This window comes from Dendropsophus ebraccatus, chromosome 9, assembly GCF_027789765.1.
Source record: "Dendropsophus ebraccatus isolate aDenEbr1 chromosome 9, aDenEbr1.pat, whole genome shotgun sequence".
Classification (NCBI taxonomy): Eukaryota; Metazoa; Chordata; class Amphibia; order Anura; family Hylidae; genus Dendropsophus; species Dendropsophus ebraccatus.
Genome location: NC_091462.1, coordinates 43,848,068 through 43,871,727, shown reverse-complemented (window position 1 = coordinate 43,871,727; position 23,660 = coordinate 43,848,068). Strand labels below are relative to the sequence as shown.

The 23,660-nt window shown below is 41.9% G+C and overlaps 1 protein-coding gene across 2 annotated transcripts in view; it reads left to right on the top strand.

The window, feature by feature from the left end:
- IQCA1 (IQ motif containing with AAA domain 1) overlaps positions 1-23,660 on the top strand; it is a 141,663-nt gene that overhangs the window by 70,000 nt on the left and 48,003 nt on the right. For both annotated transcript variants that reach the window (XM_069985201.1, XM_069985200.1), the window contains exon 6: positions 1,584-1,789. In XM_069985201.1, coding sequence (XP_069841302.1) covers positions 1,584-1,789 — 206 coding nt within the window. The remainder of the gene's footprint in view (positions 1-1,583; positions 1,790-23,660) is intronic.

Genomic DNA, 23,660 nt, shown 5'->3' with positions numbered 1-23,660 from the left:
GCTACCATGAGAGCCACTTAGCTATATATATATATATATAGGTGGGGATAACTTTTAATCTTGGGCTTGATAACCCCTTTAATGGCAGAGAGTTATAACATACCATCTTTTAATAAAGGAGAACTTTGGGCAAACAGGGAGGGCAGGGGGTGGTGGGAACATACCAATCAAGTGTCACCCGCCAGAACAACCCACTCAGACAGTCAGTGACTGCAGAGGTGTCCCACTAATTGGTTGAACAGGCATTTCAGAGTGGGCCCAAGGCATCACAGGACTGGGAGATACAACAGACTATATGGGTGACCATGAGTAGTGGCGCTGTGCTGCAGGTGCACTGGGAAAGTAAGGTAAAGTGGGTAAGTATCACTTGATTGTTAGGTTCCCACCACCCCCCTGCCCTCCCTGTTTTTTTTTTTTTTTTTTTTACATATGCCCGGAGTTGCCACATATAGACATTATAGTCATCTAGGGTTAAAGATGAAGCTTTGCTTTAAGAAAATTAATAAAATATGGTTACTTGATCTAATTTTATTACGTGAAGATTGTGTATTTTATTTGCCTATGCTAATGAAATTAAAATAGACCAGACTTGATTGTTGCTGTTAATTATTGTATGCATAATTTATCAGTCTAACAAGGGATGTTGGTCATTTCCATATGTTATATTAAAAAGTAAGTGCGCTGTATAGTTATAAAGTAGCATAGTAAGAATAAATAATGGAGACAAATCCATCAAATTCACCCGGTAACTCTAAGGTGTTGATCCCAATTGAAGAATGCAAATATGGGAGTATGGCAGCATGTATTATGGGGATATATATTTATATATCATTTGGGGCAATAGGGGGATCTTATTACAGACGACCTGTGTGTGTATGTTTGTGTATGATTATAGCTATTCAGAAAACCCATTGAGCCAGTGGAGTTTGTTCCACCCCTATTTACACCCAATAAACCTTTAAACTTTGGAGGAATAACATTGTAAACTAGACAAATGCAAAAGTCACATGAATCCAACCTAACAAGTAATAGATCTTGCCATAGACATATGATATAATGTTAGGCTATTTTCACACAATGTATGTTTTGCATAAATCACAGCCGTTGTTGCAATTTACAATAACTGCCGTGATTTATACAAAATTTAATTTGTATTGGAATGAATGGAATCCCGGCCGTAGTGTATACACATAGTATACGCTCCAGCCGGGATTCCATCCGGCCGCGCAAAAAACTGACTTGTCAGTTTTCTGCAGCCGCAATGCAGCATAGAACATGTCAGTTCACACAATGGAGCGTGCATCTCCGGCCGCACGCTCCACTTTGTACAATGGTGAATTGGAATTCACCAGAAATGAAGATTATCGGCCGGTGCTGCAGTACCATGATGATCTTCAGTAACACCAACCGTTCTGTGGCCTTGCTGGGTCACAGAACGGCCAGTGTGATACATAGCATGAGTACGGCCTTAGAATGTTGTGAGACATTTCTTGGCCATCCATCAGATTAAAGAAACAATGCACAAATAACTGTGCAAAAAAGTAACCAATCTGAATAGATCTATTGCCTTACTGTATTTCCAGGTGCCACCACCACACTTCAACAAAATGAGTAAAGCAGAGGTGATTGCCAAAAAAACTGAATCCCTACGGTCAGAATTACAAGAACAGTGTGAAGCTGACTACCAGCAGGCCCTGGTCCAAGTAAAAGACACTATACGAGAGACTGAGGGACTAGACATTAAGGAAACGCTGCAAGACCAGATTCGGCAATGGTTCATAGAATGCAGGTAACAATAAATCTGTTGTACAATGTACGCATCAGACTTACTTCTATTACAGATATATACAAATTACTGACATCTGTTCATTTATTTTACATAAGGGTGAAATTATGGTAAATTGGACAGTCTCGACTTGTTAAGGAGTCCTTAACATTAAAGGGGTATTCCAGGGAAAATCTATAAATTAGCAATGGAAAGGGTTAACCAAGGTTAACCCTTTCCTAATATACTTACCTGTCCGTTTTTGGCCCCCCAAGGAGATCTCCGGTCCGGTCACGTGATGGTCCGGGCTGCAACTCGCGGATCCTCTTCTTCCGGTTCGGTGACGTCACCATAGCGGGCCGGCGTCGGCTCTCCTATTAGCAGCAGAGCACTAAACCCTGACTGGCTTGGTAGCGTGTAGCCAATCAGGGTTCAGTGCTCTGTGTCCCTGCTGTACCAAGTTAGCCGGGTGCTGATGTCCCCGGCCCCCCTCCTTCATGTATTATCACCCCGATCTCTCCCCCGGCCCTCTGTATAATTACCCCGATCTCTCCCCCGGCCCCCCTCCTTCATGTATTATCACCCCGATCTGTCCCCCGGCCCTCTGTATAATTACCCCGATCTCTCCCCCGGCCCCCCTCCTTCATGTATTATCACCCCGATCTCTCCCCCGGCCCTCTGTATAATTACCTCGATCTCTCCCCCGGCCCTCTGTATAATTACCCCGATCTCTCCCCCGGCCCTCTGTATAATTACCCCGATCTCTCCCCCGGCCCCCCTCCTTCCTGTGTATACAGTCCTATTCAAAGATCGCTCAGCCCCCGGTGTAACTGCTGCCTGCGCTGGCCCCGATCTCCGCACCTGTACTCAGCTGACAGGCGCTGTGTAAGTGAGTGCAGGAGAGATTTCTTCCTTGCTTCGTACACAGCGCCTGTCAGCTGAGTACAGGTGCGGAGATCGGGGCCAGCGCAGGCAGCAGTTACACCGGGGGCTGAGCGATCTTTGAATAGGACTGTATACACAGGAAGGAGGGGGGCCGGGGGAGAGATCGGGGTAATTATACAGAGGGCCGGGGGAGAGATCGGGGTAATTATACAGAGGGCCGGGGGAGAGATCGGGGTGATAATACATGAAGGAGGGGGGCCGGGGGAGAGATCGGGGTAATTATACAGAGGGCCGGGGGAGAGATCGGGGTGATAATACATGAAGGAGGGGGGCCGGGGACATCAGCACCCGGCTAACTTGGTACAGCAGGGACACAGAGCACTGAACCCTGATTGGCTACACGCTACCAAGCCAGTCAGGGTTTAGTGCTCTGCTGCTAATAGGAGAGCCGACGCCGGCCCGCTATGGTGACGTCACCGAACCGGAAGAAGAGGATCCGCGAGTTGCAGCCCGGACCATCACGTGACCGGACCGGAGATCTCCTTGGGGGGCCAAAAACGGACAGGTAAGTATATTAGGAAAGGGTTAACCTTGGTTAACCCTTTCCATTGCTAATTTATAGATTTTCCCTGGAATACCCCTTTAAGCTGTTACTGTTAAGGTGGACATCCACCTTCAATAACTGTTGACCGAACGAGTCTCTCCTGTCCTTCCCCTGTCCTCAATGGGGAGTGGTAAGCCACAGCCAGACTGCTCTAGCAGCAACTTATATCTCGGAACATAATTGGCTAAGGAAGTGATTTTTCATCATGCCCGACCCCTATCTCCGCCAACATCATGGGTCGGGAGAGCCCAGTACACTTTATACTGATGGCCGAACCTGCCGCAGTGACAGGTTCAGCTGAAAGAAGTATAAATTGCTATATTATTATTTCTGTTCCTGACTTCTGACCTCACCTTGTTCCTGGATTTTGCGTCAGTCTTGCCCTCCAGTTTTCTCACCTGGTTCCTGAGGTTCCTGCTTCTGGTATGGTCTCCTGACTGCAGTTATGACTCGACTGACAACCCCTGACTGCAAACTAAACCATGCTACAATTATTTCACTACTGCACACCCACCCTCAAAATGACTATTTTTGGGATAGGAAATCCAACCTTTAAAGTGTCACTGTCGTGAATTTTTTTTTTCCAGAAATCAATAGTCCAGGCGATTTTAAGAAACTTTGTAATTGGGTCTATTATCCGAAAAATGCATTTTTATCATGAAAAAGCAGTTTGAAGCTCTCCCCCCTGTCTCCATTGTTCTCCTATGGAGAGAGCTAAAGAAAAGACCAAAACAGGACAACAAAGAGTTAATCTACAAATCCCTACAAATGGATATCTCCTGTGACAGTCACCAGTGACCTGTCTGAGCTCGGATTACAGCTGTCACCCAGCTCCGTGCCTGTAATCCTCTGTTATCTGCTTTCTGCTGCCGGCTAACTCCCTCCTTCCTCCTCCCCCCTCCCCTCTCCCTAGAGCAGACAGGGTACGACTCCTGCAACAAGTCACAATTTTCAGATTTTTCAGAGTGGATGAAAAAGAGGAAGGAGGGGGGGACCTGGGAAAAGGCTTTTTACATGCAGATAATGGCAGATTTGGCTAATAAACCCAATTACAAAGTTTCTTAAAATCGCCTGGACTATTGATTTCTGCAAAAAAAAAAAAATACGACAGTGACTCTTTAAAGTTCATTCTTTCTTGTAGTGGTTAAAGGTAAAGTACTGTAAGATTCCTCAGACTCCCCACCACAGTCTAGCCAGCAGCAGACTGATAGAAACTTAGAGCATCCACTTTTCCAGTTAATAATTTAACAATGACAAAGTGTTCTGCTGCAGAGTTATATGCTGCTCTGGATACAACAAGAAACAACTCAGCCCCTGGGAAAGATGGAATCCCGTATGAAATCTATAAAACACATAGAAAGGTGTTAGTGCCTGCCCTTCATCGTGTATTGATACAAGCAATAGAGGAAGGATCTCTACCAGGATCTATGAGAGAAGCAAAGATTATAATGATCCCAAAACCTGATAAGCCACTAGAAGAGGTAGAATCTTATAGGCCCATCTCCCTCCTCAATGCGGATATAAAACTGTATGCAAAGGTGCTGGCAGATAGATTAAGCAAAGTAGTAGGGGAGATGGTGCATGAGGATCAAACAGGGTTTGTACCGGGGAGGATGACGAAATACAACATTAGGAGGGTATATGAGAATATCCAAGTTACAGGTGATCCGGAGGCCCACTCCATCCTGTCATTAGATGCCGCAAAAAACATTTGACAGGGTGGAGTGGGAATACTTATGGTGGATCCTGGAAAGATTTGGAATAGGGCAAGGATTTATAAACATGGTGAAGCTCCTATATGATAGACCTATGGCGGAAATAGCAATTGGCGGTAAGAACTCAAGGCCTTTTGTGCTTAGTAGGGGGACTAGGCAGGGGTGCCCCCTCTCCCCTTTGCTCTTCGCCCTAAGTATAGAGCCTCTTGCTTGTATGATCAGGGAAGACCCAGTTTTGCTGGGCTTTGGGGCGAGGGGCGAAGGGGACAGGGTGTCACTCTACGCCGATGATATGTTATTATTTATTAAAGACCCAATTGTAGGAGTCCCACGACTCATAGACTTGATAGGGGGCTTTGGGAGATATTCTGGCCTTAGGATAAACTGGGCTAAATCTACAATGATGCCTTTAAAAGCAGGGCTAGAAGTGCAGTGCGACCAGTTAAAAATATTACGGGAAGGAGCTAGCTTTAAATACCTAGGGGTGGAAATATCTAGAGAAATTAAAGAGTTTAATGCAATCAATGTTAAGAAGGTGGTGGAGGGGATAGAAAAGAAGGCTGAAATATGGAATAGATTTGGCTTATCAAGGGCTGATATAATTGTACTTATTAAAGCGATATGCCTTCCCAAGTTATTATACATTTTTGCGGTAGCACCGGTATGGTTAGAAGATAAATACCTAAAGAGAATGAGAACAATTTTCAACTCACTGATTTGGGGGCGGAAGAAGGTTCGAATGAAACTAGAACTGCTTTGTTCACAGAGAGAGAAGGGGGGACTAGATATTCCAGAGATGGAAAAATATTTTTTGGCTGCTCAGTTATCTTGGTTGGTCCCTTGGAGAGATAATTGTTTTTTTTTCACTGATAGGGAAAGTTCGTGAGATGCCGTTTGCAGATATATATCAAAAGCTGGAAGCAGGATGGTTGGAGGAGGGAGAATGGAAGGAGTGGGATATGGTAAAAACAATGGTTAAAGCATGGAAAAAAAATGAAAAAAACTATTGGGATGGTAGGTTTTTGTGACTTTGCCCCTCTATGGGGAAACAAAAAATTATTGGAAATTAAAAAATTGGGGGTACTGGAGAGCCTCTGTGAGAGAGGGGTTCATACGGTAGCAGATGTATTAAGGGGTGGATGCATAAAAGAGTGGGATATCGTGAAAGGGGAATTTAATATTGGAGATGGGAAATGGTTGGACTATATGTGTTTAAGTAATGCCATAAGGGTTACAATAAGGGAAAAACAAGCGATTTTTATCAACAAGGAACCATTGATTGAAAAACTTAGCGGGAACTCCTTTCATAAAAATACCCTGTCCAAAATGTATAAATACCTGATTGGGTGTAAAGATGTAGTATTTAATAGTCAGATTAAATGGCAGGAGGAATTAGGGACAATTCACCCAGATGAGTGGAGGAAAATCTATAGGAATATAAGAACCGTGTCCCAATCTGCAAATCATAGAATGATACAATATAATATAACACATAGAATTTATTACACACCTGTCTTGCTAAAAAGAATCGGCAAGTGGTCTCATGATAATTGTGCTAGATGTGGGGTAGGGGCAGCAGGGTTTATACACACGCTATGGGAATGTCCTAAGCTTCAAGAATATTGGGTACAAGTTCATGCAAAAATTAATAGTATAGTGGGGGTTGACATGGAATGGTCTCCTAAGGTGGCTTTACTGAGTTTGGTACCAAGATTACAGGTCCCCAGGTATAAAATAAAAAAGACTTTGAGGCTTCTATTTTATGCCAAATTGTTAATAGCCCGGAAGTGGATCATGCTCCAAGTTCCGAGTCTAGAAGATTGGGAATCTTGTGTTAGATTGTATGAAAGTTTTTATGTTTGATTTTTTTTTTTTTCCCCTTTTGCAGCGAAGCCCCGGGGGATGGGGGGGGGGGGGTTTGATAGAAATCCAAGCGGATTGTGGTTATGTTGGGTTATGTAACCTGTGGAGTACTCTCGGGGCGCCTGGAATAATAACTTTCTTTGGAGTAAGAAGTAACTTTTAGGTGCGGAGGAGGCGGTCCGGCTGTTTCCTCTTGGCCTGGGGGCAGGGGAAGCCGGCGCTGCGGCAGACTACGACATGTGTCATATTGGTAAATAAGCTAAGTTAAGTGAGTTTTGTAACAAGTATGAAGTTTTATTTATTTATTTATTTATTATTTTGATTATTTAGTTATTTTTTTTATTTTTATTTACTAATCTACTTATTCTTTTTTTTCTTTTTGCTCCATCTCTCTCATCAGCACGCCTTTGTGGAAGTATAATATAATGGATTGAGTGTGGTTATGTTTCTTTCGGGGGGGACTCCTTGTCCATGATATATGGGCTGGAAGGCAACCTGGGAGGGACATGAGGGAGTCCAGGGGTTCGGGAGACCGGACCTCTGGAGATCCGGTGATGATATGGCAGTAAATGAGTTGCAGGCATTAATTGCGACCCCGGGAGGGGTGTGATTGGTGCGAAGGCAGCGAAAGAGTGTCTGAAAGGGTTTTGATGAAGAGGATGGGTATGTAGTTATTATTATAAATAATTGCGAGGCGTGTGGTGTTTTTTTTTTTGTGGTTTATGGTTGACGGTGTCGGGTCGGCTGGGGGGCCGGTTTCGGTCTGTAGCCCAGCCTCCTGGGGGCGGGAAGGGGACTGGACCGCCTATAGGAATTGAGATAGATATTAAGGTATCTAGCAAAGTGGTAAGAAGGGAGGAGAGGGAAGCTAGATTTGGTCAGGGTATAAAGGCGCCCCGCGAGGTAAACTGCAACAGGAAGTTGTAAAATAATGTAACGGTTACGGGTTGTGATTTCTGTCTAATGGGTTGGGAGGGGGGGATATAAGGATAAATATTATTGATAATGAGGATTATCGATTTTATATAATCTATTTGGAATTAATAAAAATATTTAATTAGAATCAGGTTAAACTAATTTAACTTGCTAATAGCACCCCAATGTGCACAGGGCACCGAATAAGAAGGCATGTCCCTTACCATCCACCTCTGTGCCATTCCCATGCAGTTAGTAGTTAAATCCACGGCCCGGAGCACCGCTAGGGGCACTGCCCCCTTCCCATCATGATGATCGACCTGCCTACTCCATTGATTATTATTAGAAAGAGTGGGCCGGCTAACCACAATGGAGGTGGGGCAGCTCATACAGGTGCTCCGGGCCATTGATTCAACTACTAACTGCATGGGAATAGCGCAGAGGAGGATGGTAAGGGACATGTCTTACTCCTCAGCATCCTGTCCGCATTAGGGGTCTATCAGCAGGTTAGATTCATCTAACCTGCTGATAGTTCCCCTATAAGCATTACACAATTTCCATTCTGTAAGTAAAATATACATATACACATTGAATAACATTGCAGTCCAGTCAAACTATCAATTAAGTTGCTATTCCGTGTATATGACTGATAAAAAAAAATCTTAGTTAAAAACAATATACCGTATTTTTCGCTTTATAAGACGCACTTTTTTTCCTCCCAAAGTGGGAGGAAAAACTAAGTGCGTCCTATAAAGCGAAGACGGCTCCCAAGCAGTGCTGAGCACCGCAAGGAAGCCGTCCCGCCCGCCCCCTGTATTGCCGCTCACTATGCATATGCATAGTGAGCGGCCCTGAGTGATCCTCTCCGCCCGCCCAGCCCGCCCCTTCTATCGCCGCTCAGCTGCACTGTATGGGGGCATTGGCTACTGTATGGGGGCATTGGCTACAATGGGGGCACTGTATGGGGGCATTGGCTACTATGTGGGGCATTGGCTACTATATAGGGGCATTGGCTACTATATGAGGGCATTGGCTACTATGGGGGGCACTATATGGGGGCATTGGCTACTATGTGGGCACTATATGGGGGCATTGGCTACTATGTGGGGCACTATATGGGGGCATTGGCTACTATGTGAGGCACTATATGGGGGGATTGGCACCAATCACACTGCTGCTATCTCCAAACTGTGACAATGAGCAAAATATTTTTTTTTCTATTTTTCCCCCCTAAAATCAGGGGTGCGTCTTATCAAAAGGCGCGTCCTATAAAGCGAAAAATACGGTACTTTTTAATGTCCTCCAGTCTCTGTAATAAATGCATGGGTTTCAATATTGGTAAGTGATAGTAATGTGATATGTGTTAAATCCATGTAATAGAAGTAAAAGTGTATACTTTTTTATTTACATCAAAAGACAAACCTGGAAAAACTATCAATGAGAAAAACCTCCATTTATATGGGCCCACACACTTAGACAAAACCACTTATATCCATGCTTGGTATCCCTATAAATTATAGACATTACAGAATACGAAGTTGTGGTATGTTTGGTTAGTAAAGTTAACTACCCAAATAAAAATACACTTTTTTTTTATTTTAAAACACCTTTGTGTCTGTTTCCAGACTTTACCGACCCCTTATGACCTGAAAAGAACATGATATGCCCTAAAGCTGAGTTCAATACAACATGTTATAAATAATCTTCATGCAGAATAAATAGTGAGACTAGCTTAGGTACAGTATGCTGATCCTAGGATTTGCCACATTTGTTCGAATATAGCTACATAAAGGCCACTTTTCAGCAGCCATATTAGGAACACAGGGCTTGTTGTAAAGCATATTACTAAATGCTGTTAACAGCTCAGGCACAATCTGAGGCTATGTTCACACTACGTAAAAGTATAACCGCTGTTGCCATCGGCAACAACGGACGTACTTTGTACGGTGTGGAACTGCCTTTTCTTGTATGGGATCCCGGCCGAAGCGTATACACATCGTATACGCTCTGGCCAGGATCCCATACGGGGCCACAAATAACTGACATGTCAGTTTTCTGCGGCCGCAATTAAGTGAATTGCGGCCGCAGAAAGACCTGTCAGTTCACACAATGAAGCGAGTGGCTCCGGCCGCTTGCTTTATTGTGTGCTGTGGAGTGTTCTGATGCAGGTGCGCGCTGATGCGCCCGCATCAGAACCCTGCGGCCAACAGATCATCGGGCCAGTACTGCAGTACCGCCTGAGATGATCTGTGCAGAGACCGGCCGTTCCGTGACCCGGCCGGGTCACGGAACGGCCGGTCTCTTCACGTAGTGTGAACATAGCCTCAAAATAGAAACAGATTAAAAAAGCATAGCATGCATCTGGCACTAAACAGCAAAAAAAAAAAAACAGGTGATACATCCCCTTTAAGACTATGGTCACACAGTTAAGGGATATGCCAATAATTGTACTTGGCAGTTTTTTGGCAGCTCCATAGACAATGAATGGAGTGGCACCCATGCACAACTTGCAGCCTTATTCTTATTAAAGGCTTGAAGCCTCCTTGTGTCCCAGTGGTCACACTCTCCATGATCTGACACTTATTCCTTATACTGTTAACAGGGGATGCATGATTTAATTCGGAATACCCCTTAATGATTCTCCAATACACCATATAATCCATAAACTTCACTTACTTCTACAAGGGGAGAAGGCTTCCTTATTCTCTCTTCTGGTCCCACTGTAGTGTGTAGAGTTGGCTCATACTTTCCACACTGGAACTGCGAGTGAACTCTATCGCTTACCTGCCGTACATACCACACTCTCAACTTCTGGCAACACAGAATCTTTATTCTTCTTGACATATGCAGTAAAACATTAAAAGAATGGCCGGTGTGTATCAGGGATTGTTCCCCTTCTTCAGGGACTAGTACATACTCAAATCTCTGTTCCATCTGCCCACCATTAATCCTTCACTCTTGTTTATCCTTCCCATCATTCTTTAGGTACTTTAATGCATACTAGCTTACAATAGTTAATATATGAATGTTACATTGATGTGACTTGTTATTCCCAACATTAAAGAGCTCAACTCCAATATTTTCCCTCTTCTGGAAAGGCCAGGTCATAAGTCGCTTTTGTAGACATACAGTAGTAGGTAATCCAAACATCTCCTACTAATGCAAGGACAGTCTCATCATTATTATAGCCTATTGCGTAATGTTAATGAATCATTGGAGATTTAACAATAAATATAAGGAGGCATTTAGATTTTGACATCTAAGACCAGAAGTGATTTAGTCAGGTCATAAAATGTATGCATTAAGCATTCTATACAGAGGAATATACCTGTCAGTAATGCTACATGCATCATCATGCAGGCTCCTTGTACAATGCTGCGTCTTATAGGCTGCTATGGGCCATTGGACCCGTAAGTATATGAGTACAGTGCAATGTAAAATATAACTTGTATACCTTTTAAAAAATATATATAACTTGTATACCACTCTCCATATCATATACCTATCTGCACTGGCCACTAAACACAAAGGCTAAAGTTAACCATACACTTAAACGGGCACTGTCATTAAAAAAAACTTTTGACATGTCAGAGAGACATATCTAATATAAGTAGATCCAACAGCACCATGGGACCAGGTCCAAACGTAACAGAAGAAGGAGTCCAATAGCAGCCACAGACTTCTAAGTATTTGGTGTTTATTCCATAACCAAGCAAACTCGGTCGAGACATTGCAGTATAGTGCTCGGTTACGGAATAAACACCAGATACCTTGAAGTCTGTGGATGCCGTTGGACTCTTTTTTCTGTTGTCAGACAGACATGTCAAAAGTTTTGATCAGTTGGGATCTGAGGGTTCAGACCCCTAGGCGCACTCTCAATGTAAGTCTATTGGGTCCATCTAGGCCCCAGACACAGAATGAGAAGAGGAGCACAGGGCAGCGCAGTTGTGTCCCCGTTCATTCTACTGATCTGACCGATAAAACACTCCGACCCTGACCAATAAAAACTAAGTTTTTATTTTTTACTGACAGGCTCTCCTTAAAATAAAAGTTTACAGAACATATAATTTTAGTTCATCCTGGCCATCACTTTGTCCTCATATTAAATAAACCCTATATTTACCCTTATCATTCAAGTAAAAAATGGGTGTGGCTATGGGGTGGAGGTTTCAGCAAAATATGTTCTCATTTTCCATCAGTCTATGTTGGGCTGCATTCCCGAGACATGCTATTCTGATTTACAGTTCCCCGTTCACAGGTCTTGTGGGGAACAATTTACACTCTCCTTATAACGTGCAGGTATTTTGTTGTATTGTTCAGAAATAAACGTCACTTATTATTGCCAGTTCCTGCTATAAAGTGCCCATTTGGTGTTGATAAACTCTCATGTATGTAGCTGACACTGCTTTTTTTTCGTCTGTGTATCGTATAGAATATTACTGTAAAACAAAATAGTATATTATTCTGTAAAACAAATTTGATACAGAGCTGTAAGGGGTTGACATTTTTGATGGTAAAATCAGCGGACATTGACAGTCACCAACAAGCATCAGAGCTGGCTCCTATTCTTGTTATTCACCATTGTCACCACAACCACCAGCTGGTCACTTCCAGCATCTGTGATATAAATGCAGGTTGCTGATCAGTTGTAATGGCTGCTGAGGCCTTCTGAAGGCCTCTATTGCTGCCAGGATATGAGCCCTATTATACTATGCCATAGGCAGCAAGTAATGGGAGATCAATAATCGTACAGTACACAGTCATAAGTAACTAGGCTACAGCAATTATAATATGTTTTCTGTTTAAAAAAATAAAAAAATGTCGAAAATGCTAAACATCCCAGAAAACATAGAAGATGTTAGGAAATGTCCTCTATACCAGTCACTGGTCACAGCAGCGACCAGCCTCACCAAATGACATTTCCTGCATAAATGACATCATCAGAAGAGGGAAGCGGCAAGGACATTGGAATGGCAAAAATATACGAGGGATTTATCAAAGCTTTCACCAAAAAAACACTTTTTGTGTGTTTTCTTTTTGCACGTTGCTCTAAAATGTTGTGCAAAACGCATGAAAATTCACAAATTGTGGCGCAGATAAAAGACTGCTTAAAATTGCAACAATTATACACCAAAACCTACAAAAAATTATTTATAAATTCCCCCAATATTGTGTATATAATATAAAAACTAAAATGCCATGTAAGAGGTAATAAAGTAAAGTTATATCATTTTGGGGTGGCCAAGACCTATGAACACAAAGGACATGTCTTTAGTTTCTATTTTTTTTGCCTGTTGGATAAAGGGTCGTCTGTGTTTTCCCTGCACAGTTGGGCTTAAACCAAAGTGTGTGCAGGAACAGGCTCATCGGAGGTAAATGAGGCATGGGACATTGTGCTGTTCTGCCATAAATTACTATCCGTGTATGCATCTCACCACCAAGGTTCATGTATGGATTTTATGGAAAGCAAAAGATTTGTTGGTTATGAAAGGAAGAAAAATATCAGTTGAATAGTTGAACATTTGAATAGTTTGGAAAATCCTGCATGCTATGACATCATGTGTTTTTTTTTGTTTTTTTACATATTTTTATTTGTAAAATGTGAAGGGTGGGATTTCAACTTTTATTGGGGGACGATCGGCAACTGACAGGAAATGAAAAATAGAAGAACTACAGAATATGTTTTGCCTCCAGCTACCGAACAACTCTATTCAACATAGACCAATCAGGATGTGAGAATCACAGAGCTGTGCAGGAGGACAGTGACAGAAACTTCTCTATACAGCAGTGTGAGTGCAGGCACATTATAGCAGCAGTGTGAATGGCTCAGTGTGAGTGTAGGCACATTATAGCAGCAATGTGTATAAGCTGAGTGTAAGTGCAGGAACATTATAGCAGGAAAGGAGAGGAGGGGAAACACAACGGCTGACTGAGACTGCAGAGAGCATGAAGGAATGAGCAGGGCAGATGTGGGCAAATAAAGGGGTTACAGCTATGAAGAAATTACCTCCACAGTCCTGTCCCCTGATGCAATCCCCAGCCTGAAGTGGATCTGCCATGATTTAGAAGGTGATGGAGACTTCCTGGGTTAGAGTACAGTGCTGTAGACTATGCTATGCAGACCATGTCCTTCCCCCACTCCCCCTCCCACCCAGTACAGGGAGCTCTTAAAGCAAAGCAATGCTCTTAAACCAAGTTACAATTTTGAAAAACTGTGAGCTCTTCTTGCAAAACGCTCTTAATCCAATGAATACCAGATCTGCTTCAATTTTTGACCAGGGTCCCAGCTCTCCATTAACACAGCCCCGCAGCTATCACAAGTACACATTCTAAGTTAATTAAAATATATAGACATGTGTCTATTTTTATAAGGAAACAGACTTCCAGATTTTACAGGCTATATATATTTAGTTTTCTGGAGCTTCACGGTTCTGTATTTATTACTACAGCATAACTCTAACATATTACTGAATGCCGTATACAGACTGCCCTTACATCTACTACCCGGTGGGGATGGCAATCTTATTTCCCCACATTAAGCAGAAACTCAGGCACATGTGTTTGTATTGGAGGACACCACAGTACCCAGAGGAAACCCACACAAATATGGGGATACCAAAAAAACAGACACATATGTTTTCCAGGATGTGAGTATAGATGAGACGGTGGTTTCAGGACAAGGGTCAGGTATACATCTTGGAAATAAGACCTGATTAGAAGAATACTGGTTTACATCAGTAGATGTTACAGTAATTCTTTTCCATCCATTTCCTCCCACCATTCCCTTTTCTCCGCATACTAGTTAACAAGACAAAATAAAACTTAACACAAAGGGCTGAACATACCATCAACTCCCTATTGTGTTGCATACAGTTACATGCCTGAGCGGCAGACTGTCGAAATGTATTCCTAGAATTCTGGAAGGAGGGGAGATTTAGGAATAGGGCATGAAATGAATTCTATGAACCCTCACAAGTCAGCAGAGACTTTTATACATAGGTAGTGAAGCAAAAAAAAAAAAAAAAACACAACGCATCGGACAAAAGAAGCAGAATTCCTCACGTGTTTTCTATAAGCGGAAAGGGCTAATGAATGAATAATGCATGTCCCAACCAGGGAGTGAAGAAAACTAATGAGTAAGTGAGGCTAGCACACAGCCTGCCCTTCTAATGAGTGAGCGCTGTGCACACACGGCCTGTTCCATATAATGACGTGCCACTCAAATCTGTTGACTTAATTCTTGTACAGGAATATTTACCATAAGGAATTCAAGACGAAGCGCTTTACATCTGCGGAGACAATCAGTCCAAGGTTTAACTAATGTCTGTTCCTGCCCCGGTTACTAAGGTTAATGAAAGCATGTCTAGGATATCCTCATCAAGGCATCCCTCATGTCTCATGGACAAGCTATATGTCCATTAGTAGAAGCTAGTCTTATCTTTATCGGAGTAATAGTCTCATTGATAGATAATGTCTCTCAGTGGATAGAAGTATTTTCCACATTGAAAGGCAATATAACATCCCATGACATAAGCAAGTACGGAAACCCAAGCCATGTGCAGCCAAGTGTAGCTCTTCTATCTGTCTCCAAGCTCCTCCGACACATGAGCAATTAACAAAAGCTAGAGAGCTACCGTTGGACATCTACGGGGATAGAAGCTTTCAAATTACAGATCCTTCCCTTATTACCAGTAACCGCATTCGAAGGCCGCTCTACTAATTAATGGCCATTGGAATTCCCTATAAAGCGATCTCACGTTTTGAAAGGCCTCTTCTCTTCCAAAAAAAAAAAAAAAGAATCCTTGCTCATTGAAGACGTTCTTGCCGGCTGAAAGATAGTTTAAACTTGTGTGAAATTCTTTATGCGGGTGAGCTTTAACTCGGGGGAGAGTACCAACCATACGCCTTCGCATTGTTGATTTTAGCGACACAATTGTTTGACTCAGCCCCATTTATTTCAATGTATCTGTTTGCCGGAATGGCATAGAAGATTAAGCAGCCCATTGTATTTAAAGGAAATTGTCTGAGGAAATCCAGAAGCAGTTTATAAGACAGAAGGATGTAATATTAGATGTTGTTTTTGCCTGAAACAAGTCCCCACTTGTTTGGAATGCTTCCGACTTTGTGAAGGAACTGTGGTGCATTCCCAGTATCAGTGGTCGACAACTCGTTCAAATAGGAACTATATTGTTTCATTTTTTTGCTTTTTAAACTATACTTTGTAGAATCCCAACATACTTTTTGTATTGGAAGTAAAGCCAAACAGGAAGTGTACTGCTTTTATTAATACAATTCACTTTTGTGGTTGACCTCAACTCCTTCAAACAGAGGTACTCGGTTGCATTTGATCTGTCCAAAAGTTCCTTTGGTTGGATTGATATTGCTTAAACATGCAAGCTTTCACATTTTAAAACTGCTATTTTGAAGATCTGCACGATGGAAAAAAAAAACAGATTTAGTCTCTGAGTGACTACAATTTTCGATGGTGACATGTGAAGACCCACTTATGTTCCAATAGAAGTCCACAAAGGTTTCCAGACATCTGGACTCAATGTTCTTTATGGGGTGACACTGGATTTGTAGGTGGAAAGGGACCTTTACAGAGCTTCTGTACGTAAAGATTTATAGGCTTGCTGACACTAATGAACAAGTTAGGGCAGTCAACATGGGGTTCAAGCGGAATTTCATGAGCTCCTTTGTTTTTCATGCTCACTTGGATATGGATAACTTGAACTTATTGAAAGTTGGATGGGTAAATGACCATTGGACCTACAGCCCTGAGGGTCATTTATCAGTGTTACGTTTGTAGATGCGGTGAACATTTGGCTGTAATGGATGGGACATCTGTACTCGTTCCTAGTTCTGATTACTCTTTGGAGATCTCTGTAGCCTTTTAACCCATCTTCACAGCCCTCCAGCGCTGGAGGTATTTGTATAAATATCACTGACAGACAGCTGAATCTACTGAGACGTTAGTACATTTTGTGACTGTGTTACGTGTTAGTTGTATTATCTTTGTCTCTTCCTTTGGGTGCTATAGGGTCATTTATGGAAACTTTCAACTATGGTGGCCAAAGTAAACAGCTTTTACTTTTTATTTGGAAAATCAAAGGATTAACTGGCCTGCTATTTCTAACTGGGCAACTCCTCTAGGTTATTTTTGCATTAGATACTATAAATCGATAAAATTGTTATCTCTGTTATTTTATGTTCCTGAACCTACAAGCGCTGCAGCATGGAGACCAGAGCTATATATTACCCCCTAAGCATATATCTCATTCCCAGGTGAAATATTATTGGAAATGTTAAAACTAACATGTCCAATCCATCCCCTCTTACACTTAAAATCATTGGGTGAATTTAATCTAATGTGTATGGCCAAATTTAGATTTCAGTTCTTCCAAAATGGGCAGCTGCCAAACATCCTCCTCAATTCCACTATTTAGCATCTACTCTGCCCCAGTAGACCATTTATGCACTGCTGCTGAACTTATCCAGCATTAGAAAAACATTCTTTCAGAGACAACACCACTTTTGTCTCCAGTTTCAGTGGAGTTTTGCAACAAATTTTCATTGAAGTAAACGGAGCTTAAAGTATACATTTTAAACTTAAAGCGTAACTGTCATTTTTTTTATTGCAGAAATCAGTAGTATAAGCGATTTTAAAAAACTCTGTAATAGGTTTTATCAGCAAAAAAGGCTCCTTCTGTACTCAAGAAGCAATCTCCCAGCCTCCCCCCCTGACTTCTTATCTGTGCATTATCAGGCAAACACGTCTTCATTACAGAGAAGCCAGTGAAGACTGGTTCTGCTCTCTCCATTGTAAGCCTATGAAGGGGGGAGGGGCCGAGGGAGATGAGGGAGCAGGAAGAGGTGACATGAAGGTCAGCTGTTTGTAGACTCTCTGGGCACCTAAAACGCTGGATTCTGGGGTCAGAAAGGTCAGTGCTTATCTATAACCTTACTGAGAGAAGATTGCAGGGTGTTGTGCTTTGCAGGACTGCTCCGTGCTCAGTCACTCCTAACAGCCCCTCCCCTCTCCATAGCCACATAATGGAGACAGAAATCCTGCTTCATTTGATGTGGGGGGGGAGGCTGGGAGATTGCTTTTTCAGTACAGAAGGAAACTCTTTTGGTTTATAAAACCTATTACAAAGTTTCTTAAAATCACTTGCACTGTTGATATTTAATGTTTTCAAAAAAATGACCCTGAAATGACAGTTACGCTTTAAAGTTTAACTTTTAAAACCTAAATCAACAGTAGATGTGATATAAAGCAAGTTTGCGATTTACATTCTTTTTTTTGTTGTTTTTGTTTTCATGGAAAACACGACACTTCCTGTGTCTTGACTTTTTTTTTTTATAAAGAGTCTAAACACAGGAAGTTCTATGTTTCCCAGGTCATCAGCGCTCACTGAAAAGGCAGTGATGTGATTGAAGGAAACATTGAGCTGTGACACACTGTACGGGCCAGACCTCATGGGGGACATTTATTAAGTCCGGTGTTTTTTATACTGGGCTTACAAATGTCTCCACAGCACCGGAGCTGTGAGGATTTATGTTGAGGCGCATTGTGCCCCTCCATGTGAATAAAATAAAACGGTCCATCAGCTCAGAGCTGGCAAAGGTTTCACTGTGATTTTTCCTCTGGAAAAATGATAAATGCGGCGCAGCCTCTCCGTGCTGCTGCACCCCCTGTAGTGCCCCCTCCCTGGCGCAAAAGGCGCAGATGGGCCCAATGCGCACAAAATATTCGCAAACAGACCATTTTTACGCCGATTTGGACCATCTGCACCTAAAAAAGGCATTCTAGCCTTTTATTAAATGTCCCCCATTGTGTTTAGTCTCTTTTTTTCAAACAACACAAGCTTTAGGAGACGGGACCTGGATTTCTGGTAAGTATAGCTCTGTTTTACTGTAAAATAACAAAAAAATAATAAAATAAAAAATAATGAATATATATTGTATCTGTTGATTTAGATTTTCAAAGTTATAACGACAGGTACAATTTAATTACATACCACACCTGAACTAGAGAGAAGAGTCATGTTGTCTCTGAAAGAAAGTGGCCATGTTTTTCTAACACTACATAATGGTGTACCAGGGAGGTAAATCCACACCCACAGCAGCCCAGTTTATTTGTACTATATGCACTCCATCCTCTGTGTACTCACCTGTTACCAGTATAAATTATGTCATCCGCACACACCTTTTTACACAGTTAGGTATAGACATTGAGAGGTCACCCATTAAACAAATGGGAGAGTAACGACTAAGCCTTGCATTCTACCAGAGAGCTGTCATCAATCTCTCATCATACCCATTGTAATGCAAGAAGAATCATCACATCCATTTTCATAACGCTTAATGTGCTATTCAAGTAGCTTAAAATTTTAAATAAAGTTCTAATAGTGATTGCATTACCAAATATCATATCAGTAGTATTTAGAATAATGCAAAAGAGCCTAATTATGTAGATTTATGGAGGACTTAGTTCTCATCTCATTTGGTTGTATAATACTATATTTTTATATCAAAATGAGCTAGCAGCTTCCAGCAGGACACATAGAAGCATGTCCAATAGATTTTGTCTTCTGCAATTTACGGCATTATATTTTATCCTGTTATATATACATTCCATAAACTTTGGTGGTGCTGAAATATATTAACCTTTAAATTTTAGAAATAAATAAAAAATGTAAAAAAAATTTGAAAGCTCAAACTTCTTAACACCAGTTGTTTGTATCACTAGTTTTCATAAATTTGCATTCCCGCAGAATAAGGTGTGATGTCATACCCTTAGGTGAGATGCAGATGCATTGCATTTTTCTTTTTTGCATACACTATGTATATGTAAGTAGGTCACCGATGCCAGATTTAATTTGCAAAGTTTTTATATCTTTCAGGCTGTAAAACGTCTGTATACAGAATGACTGTAAATGCCTTTTAGTACTTTTGTACGCAATCTAAACAAGACAAATGTAAACCAGACAAATCTGTCATGTTACATTTAAAAACAGGAGCGACAAGATTCCATAATAAGCCTTTAAAGTATAGCTAAGAGGCAGCTAGAGAAAGGTGTTCAGGTTTCAGCTGAATCTCATGGATTTAGTCTTTGAGCCCTGCAAATATTTGCAATGACATGTTTGTTACCCCCCGGGCCCCAAATATCCACCAGACAGACCTGGTGAGCGCCGGTTGGCACTAACATACAGAGCTCTGTATCCAGATTACATACATTCGGCCCCTCCTCTGCAGAACTCCAGGAGGCCAAGTAAGCCAATGTTACAGGTGCAAGTTTAATGAAGAGTGAAGTAAAAAATGAGGTTGTGGTCAGACGGAAGGAAATCCCCCAGACGTGGCATGAAGTCCCATTAATCCAAGAGGATGTTTTCCTTTCAGTTAACCATAGGAACGAGGGGGCATTATCAGCCCCATTCAGAAAAAGCCTTAGGTTTTGCAAATAGCCACACCTGTGGTTTTTGGAGACATACATGAGAATTTTGTTCTTTTTTCTGCTTTCCCCAGTTTGCTGTTTCTAATTGAAAAGCCTCACAATAAAAGGTTATCTGGGTGAGTGCTTTCAGTGTATTGCGTTTTCACTAGATCATGTGAAGTGGAACAAGTACGTTAATCCCTTCGGTTTGTGGAAAGGCAGAAACATGGAAAGTTCAATTAAACACAAAAAACCCAGCCCTCCCCATGTGCCACTTTCACTTCTTCGCATGAAGTCACAGTCTGTTGTTAATAAACTGTTATTTTTCTCAGCTCCGGCTATAAGACTCGCTGTTTTGGTAATCCAGAATTTTTTTTATTTATTTATTTTTTTGGCACGGGAAGGGTGCCATGACTGCAGTTGGTGATGGGGATTAGTACATGACACAAGTGGAATCTGTTTAACCCCAGTGGGTCAAAAGCTTCTTATCTGCCATCAAATTCTGTGTTTCTGTATTTCTATGTCTCACGCTCCTCACATGCTTGATTTACCCTGGAGCAGGTTTCTAATCCTAAGAAAAGAAAGGCAGGCCTCCGAGCCAGACAGGGGATAAATCTCAGTGCAAGACAGAGATGTAGAAATCACAACCTCCCATAAATCAAGTCACCATTAGTGCAAGTGGGAGGTGGCACATGGGCCTCTATCAGGAGCCTCTAGTTTCCTGAATGTGATCAGCAGGGTGGAATCCTCCTGAGAACCATGATTATAAACCATGCCTTAATCCCCATGTTATTCCCTAAGCATTAAGTTCATTGAGCAAGAGTCCTCCTCCTTTTTCCTGTTCTATGCTTCTAGTATACTGTAGGTCTAATGCATGGCAATGACCCTTACAGTGCGATCTGAGAAATAACCTTGGTGTTTTAGTGAAGACGTTCCTGTCTAACGTAACAAAGATGGATTCGCTTTTGTTTGTCCACTATACCGAAAATCCAGTAGGTTGCGGGAGTATACAGATTAATCATCCAGGGGTAGACAGCATAGTTTAGCAGAGAGACTGGGTGGTAGGTGGAAATCTACTTAAATTCAATGTCATTTTATGATAAGCCTGAAAAATTCAAAGCAGCCTTTAACCTCTTAAGGACATAGGACGTACCGGTACGTCCTATGTCCTCACTTGCACTTCAAAGCGGGGCCGCGCGGCGGCCCCGCTTTGAAGTGCCGCGATCCCGGGTGCCGCGTGTAGCCCGGGACCGCCGCTATTAGCGGGCACGGTCTGATCGCCGTGCCCGCTAATTAGCTAATCGGAGGCAGCTGTCAAAGTTGACAGCTGCCTCCGATTACCGGAGGCAACGTTTCCCTGGGGTCTAGTGGGGGAGATCGCTCCTCCGGGACCTTGTCCCGGAGGAGCGATCTCCGTTACTGATGCCGGCCGGGGACGCGTCCAAGATGGCGCCGTCCTCGGCTCGGCACTCGTTCGTTTTCGGCTGCAGCAGCCGAAAGCAAACGAGTGCCGATCTCATGGATCTCTGCAGCATATCTATGCTGCAGAGATCTCAATGAGAGATCCAAGTGTATATACTAGAAGTCCCCCAGGGGGGCTTCTAGTATATGTGTAAAAAAAAAAAAAAAAGTGTTGTTAATAGTAAAAAGCCCCCTCCCCTAATAAAAGTCTGAATCACCCCCCTTTTCCCAGGTTTTAAATAAAAGTAAACAAATAAATAAATAAATAAACATGTTTGCTATCGCCGCGTGCGTAATCGCCCGAACTATTAATTAATCACATTCCTGATCTCGTACGGTAAACGGCGTCAGCGCAAAAAAATCCCAAAGTGCAAAATTGTACATTTTTGGTCGCATCAAATCCAGAAAAAATTTAATAAAAAGCGATCAAAAAGACGTATATGGGCAAACAAGGTACCGATAGAAAGATCACATCATGGCGCAAAAAATGACACCTCGCACAGCCCCATAGACCAAAGGATAAAAGCGCTATAAGCCTGGGAATGGAGCGATTTTAAGGAACGTATATTGGTTAACAACGGTTTGAATTTTTTACAGGCCATCAGATACAATATAAGTTACACATGTTATATATCGTTTTAATCGTAACGACTTGAGGAACATGTATAACAAGTCAGTTTTACCCCAGGGCGAATGGCGTAAAAACACAGTTCCCCCAAATAAAAGAAATGCGTTTTTTTTTTCAATTTCACCACACTTTGAATTTTTTTCTGGTTTCGCAGTGTACTTTATGCAAAAATTCAGCCTGTAATTGCAAAGTACAATTAGTGACGCAAAAAATAAGGGGTCATGTGGGTTTCTAGGTGGAAAAATGCAAGTGCTATAACCTTTTAAACACAAGGAGGAAAAACCGAAAACGTAAAAACGAAAATGGGCCATGTCCTTAAAGGGTTAAAGATGAGGGTAATGTGGGGGCGGCCATTGATGCAACTGTTGCTTACATACATTGTACACCCGCAGTCTGTTAACTCGATACAGTTTTTCCATGTATGTTTGGAAATTGCTCCCCATCTGTTCTTTTAACCCTCTCCAGTTATCTTACCCTTTTGCACTCTGGAACATACCACAGGTGCTGTGTGAATAGTAATCTTAGCGAAGCATCTGTACTCGCTTTCATGCTCAGTGGTTGTCAAAGGAAGACAAGGATTATACAAAAAGCAGTGACTTTAAAACGCTAGATGTTAAGTCTGAAAGTGTTGCACTTAAGTCGGTGGGATCTGGTCTATCGTTTTCCTGACATTTATATATGACGGTTGTAGAATGATCAGGAAGGCAGCTAAAATAATACAGGTACACAAATACACAGCGTGCTTTGTTAAAAGCGGGGGAAAAAATTAAGAATGGAGCATTTAATCCAGTGCCATGAGTTGGCTTGCCTTGTGTGGGGTGCTGTTTGTTAGCAAAGAACATAATGCATTTTGTAAACACAAAATGCAGCACAAAATATGGTATAGTGAGAGATGAGTGCAACTTAAGCATGATCGAGTCTAATTGTTTGGGATTTTAATACCATTGTCTGAAGAGGTTTGATGCAGCCCTATGGCTGCCTGAAAAACATGTATACAGCTATAAGCTAGGCTCACACTATGCAAAAATGACGGCCATCTTTTATAGCAATAGTCATCATTGCAAATAACATAATTTGTTTTTGAAATAAAAGATGCTAGGCTTACACTATGTAAAAATGACGGCCATCTTTTATAACAATGGTCATGATAGCGCAAATAACATATTTTTTTCTTGAAATAACATGTTATTTGCACAATGATGGCCATTGTTATGAAAGATGGCCATCATTTTTACATAGTGTGAGCCTAGTCACAGGTTGTGTCCATGTTTTCCTGAACTCCCTAGGGCAGCATCCAACGTCATCCACCACTATTCAAATCCCGAACAATCAGGCACGATCATGCTCGATTTTGTTTACAAAAATGATATTTTGATGACAAAAGTTTA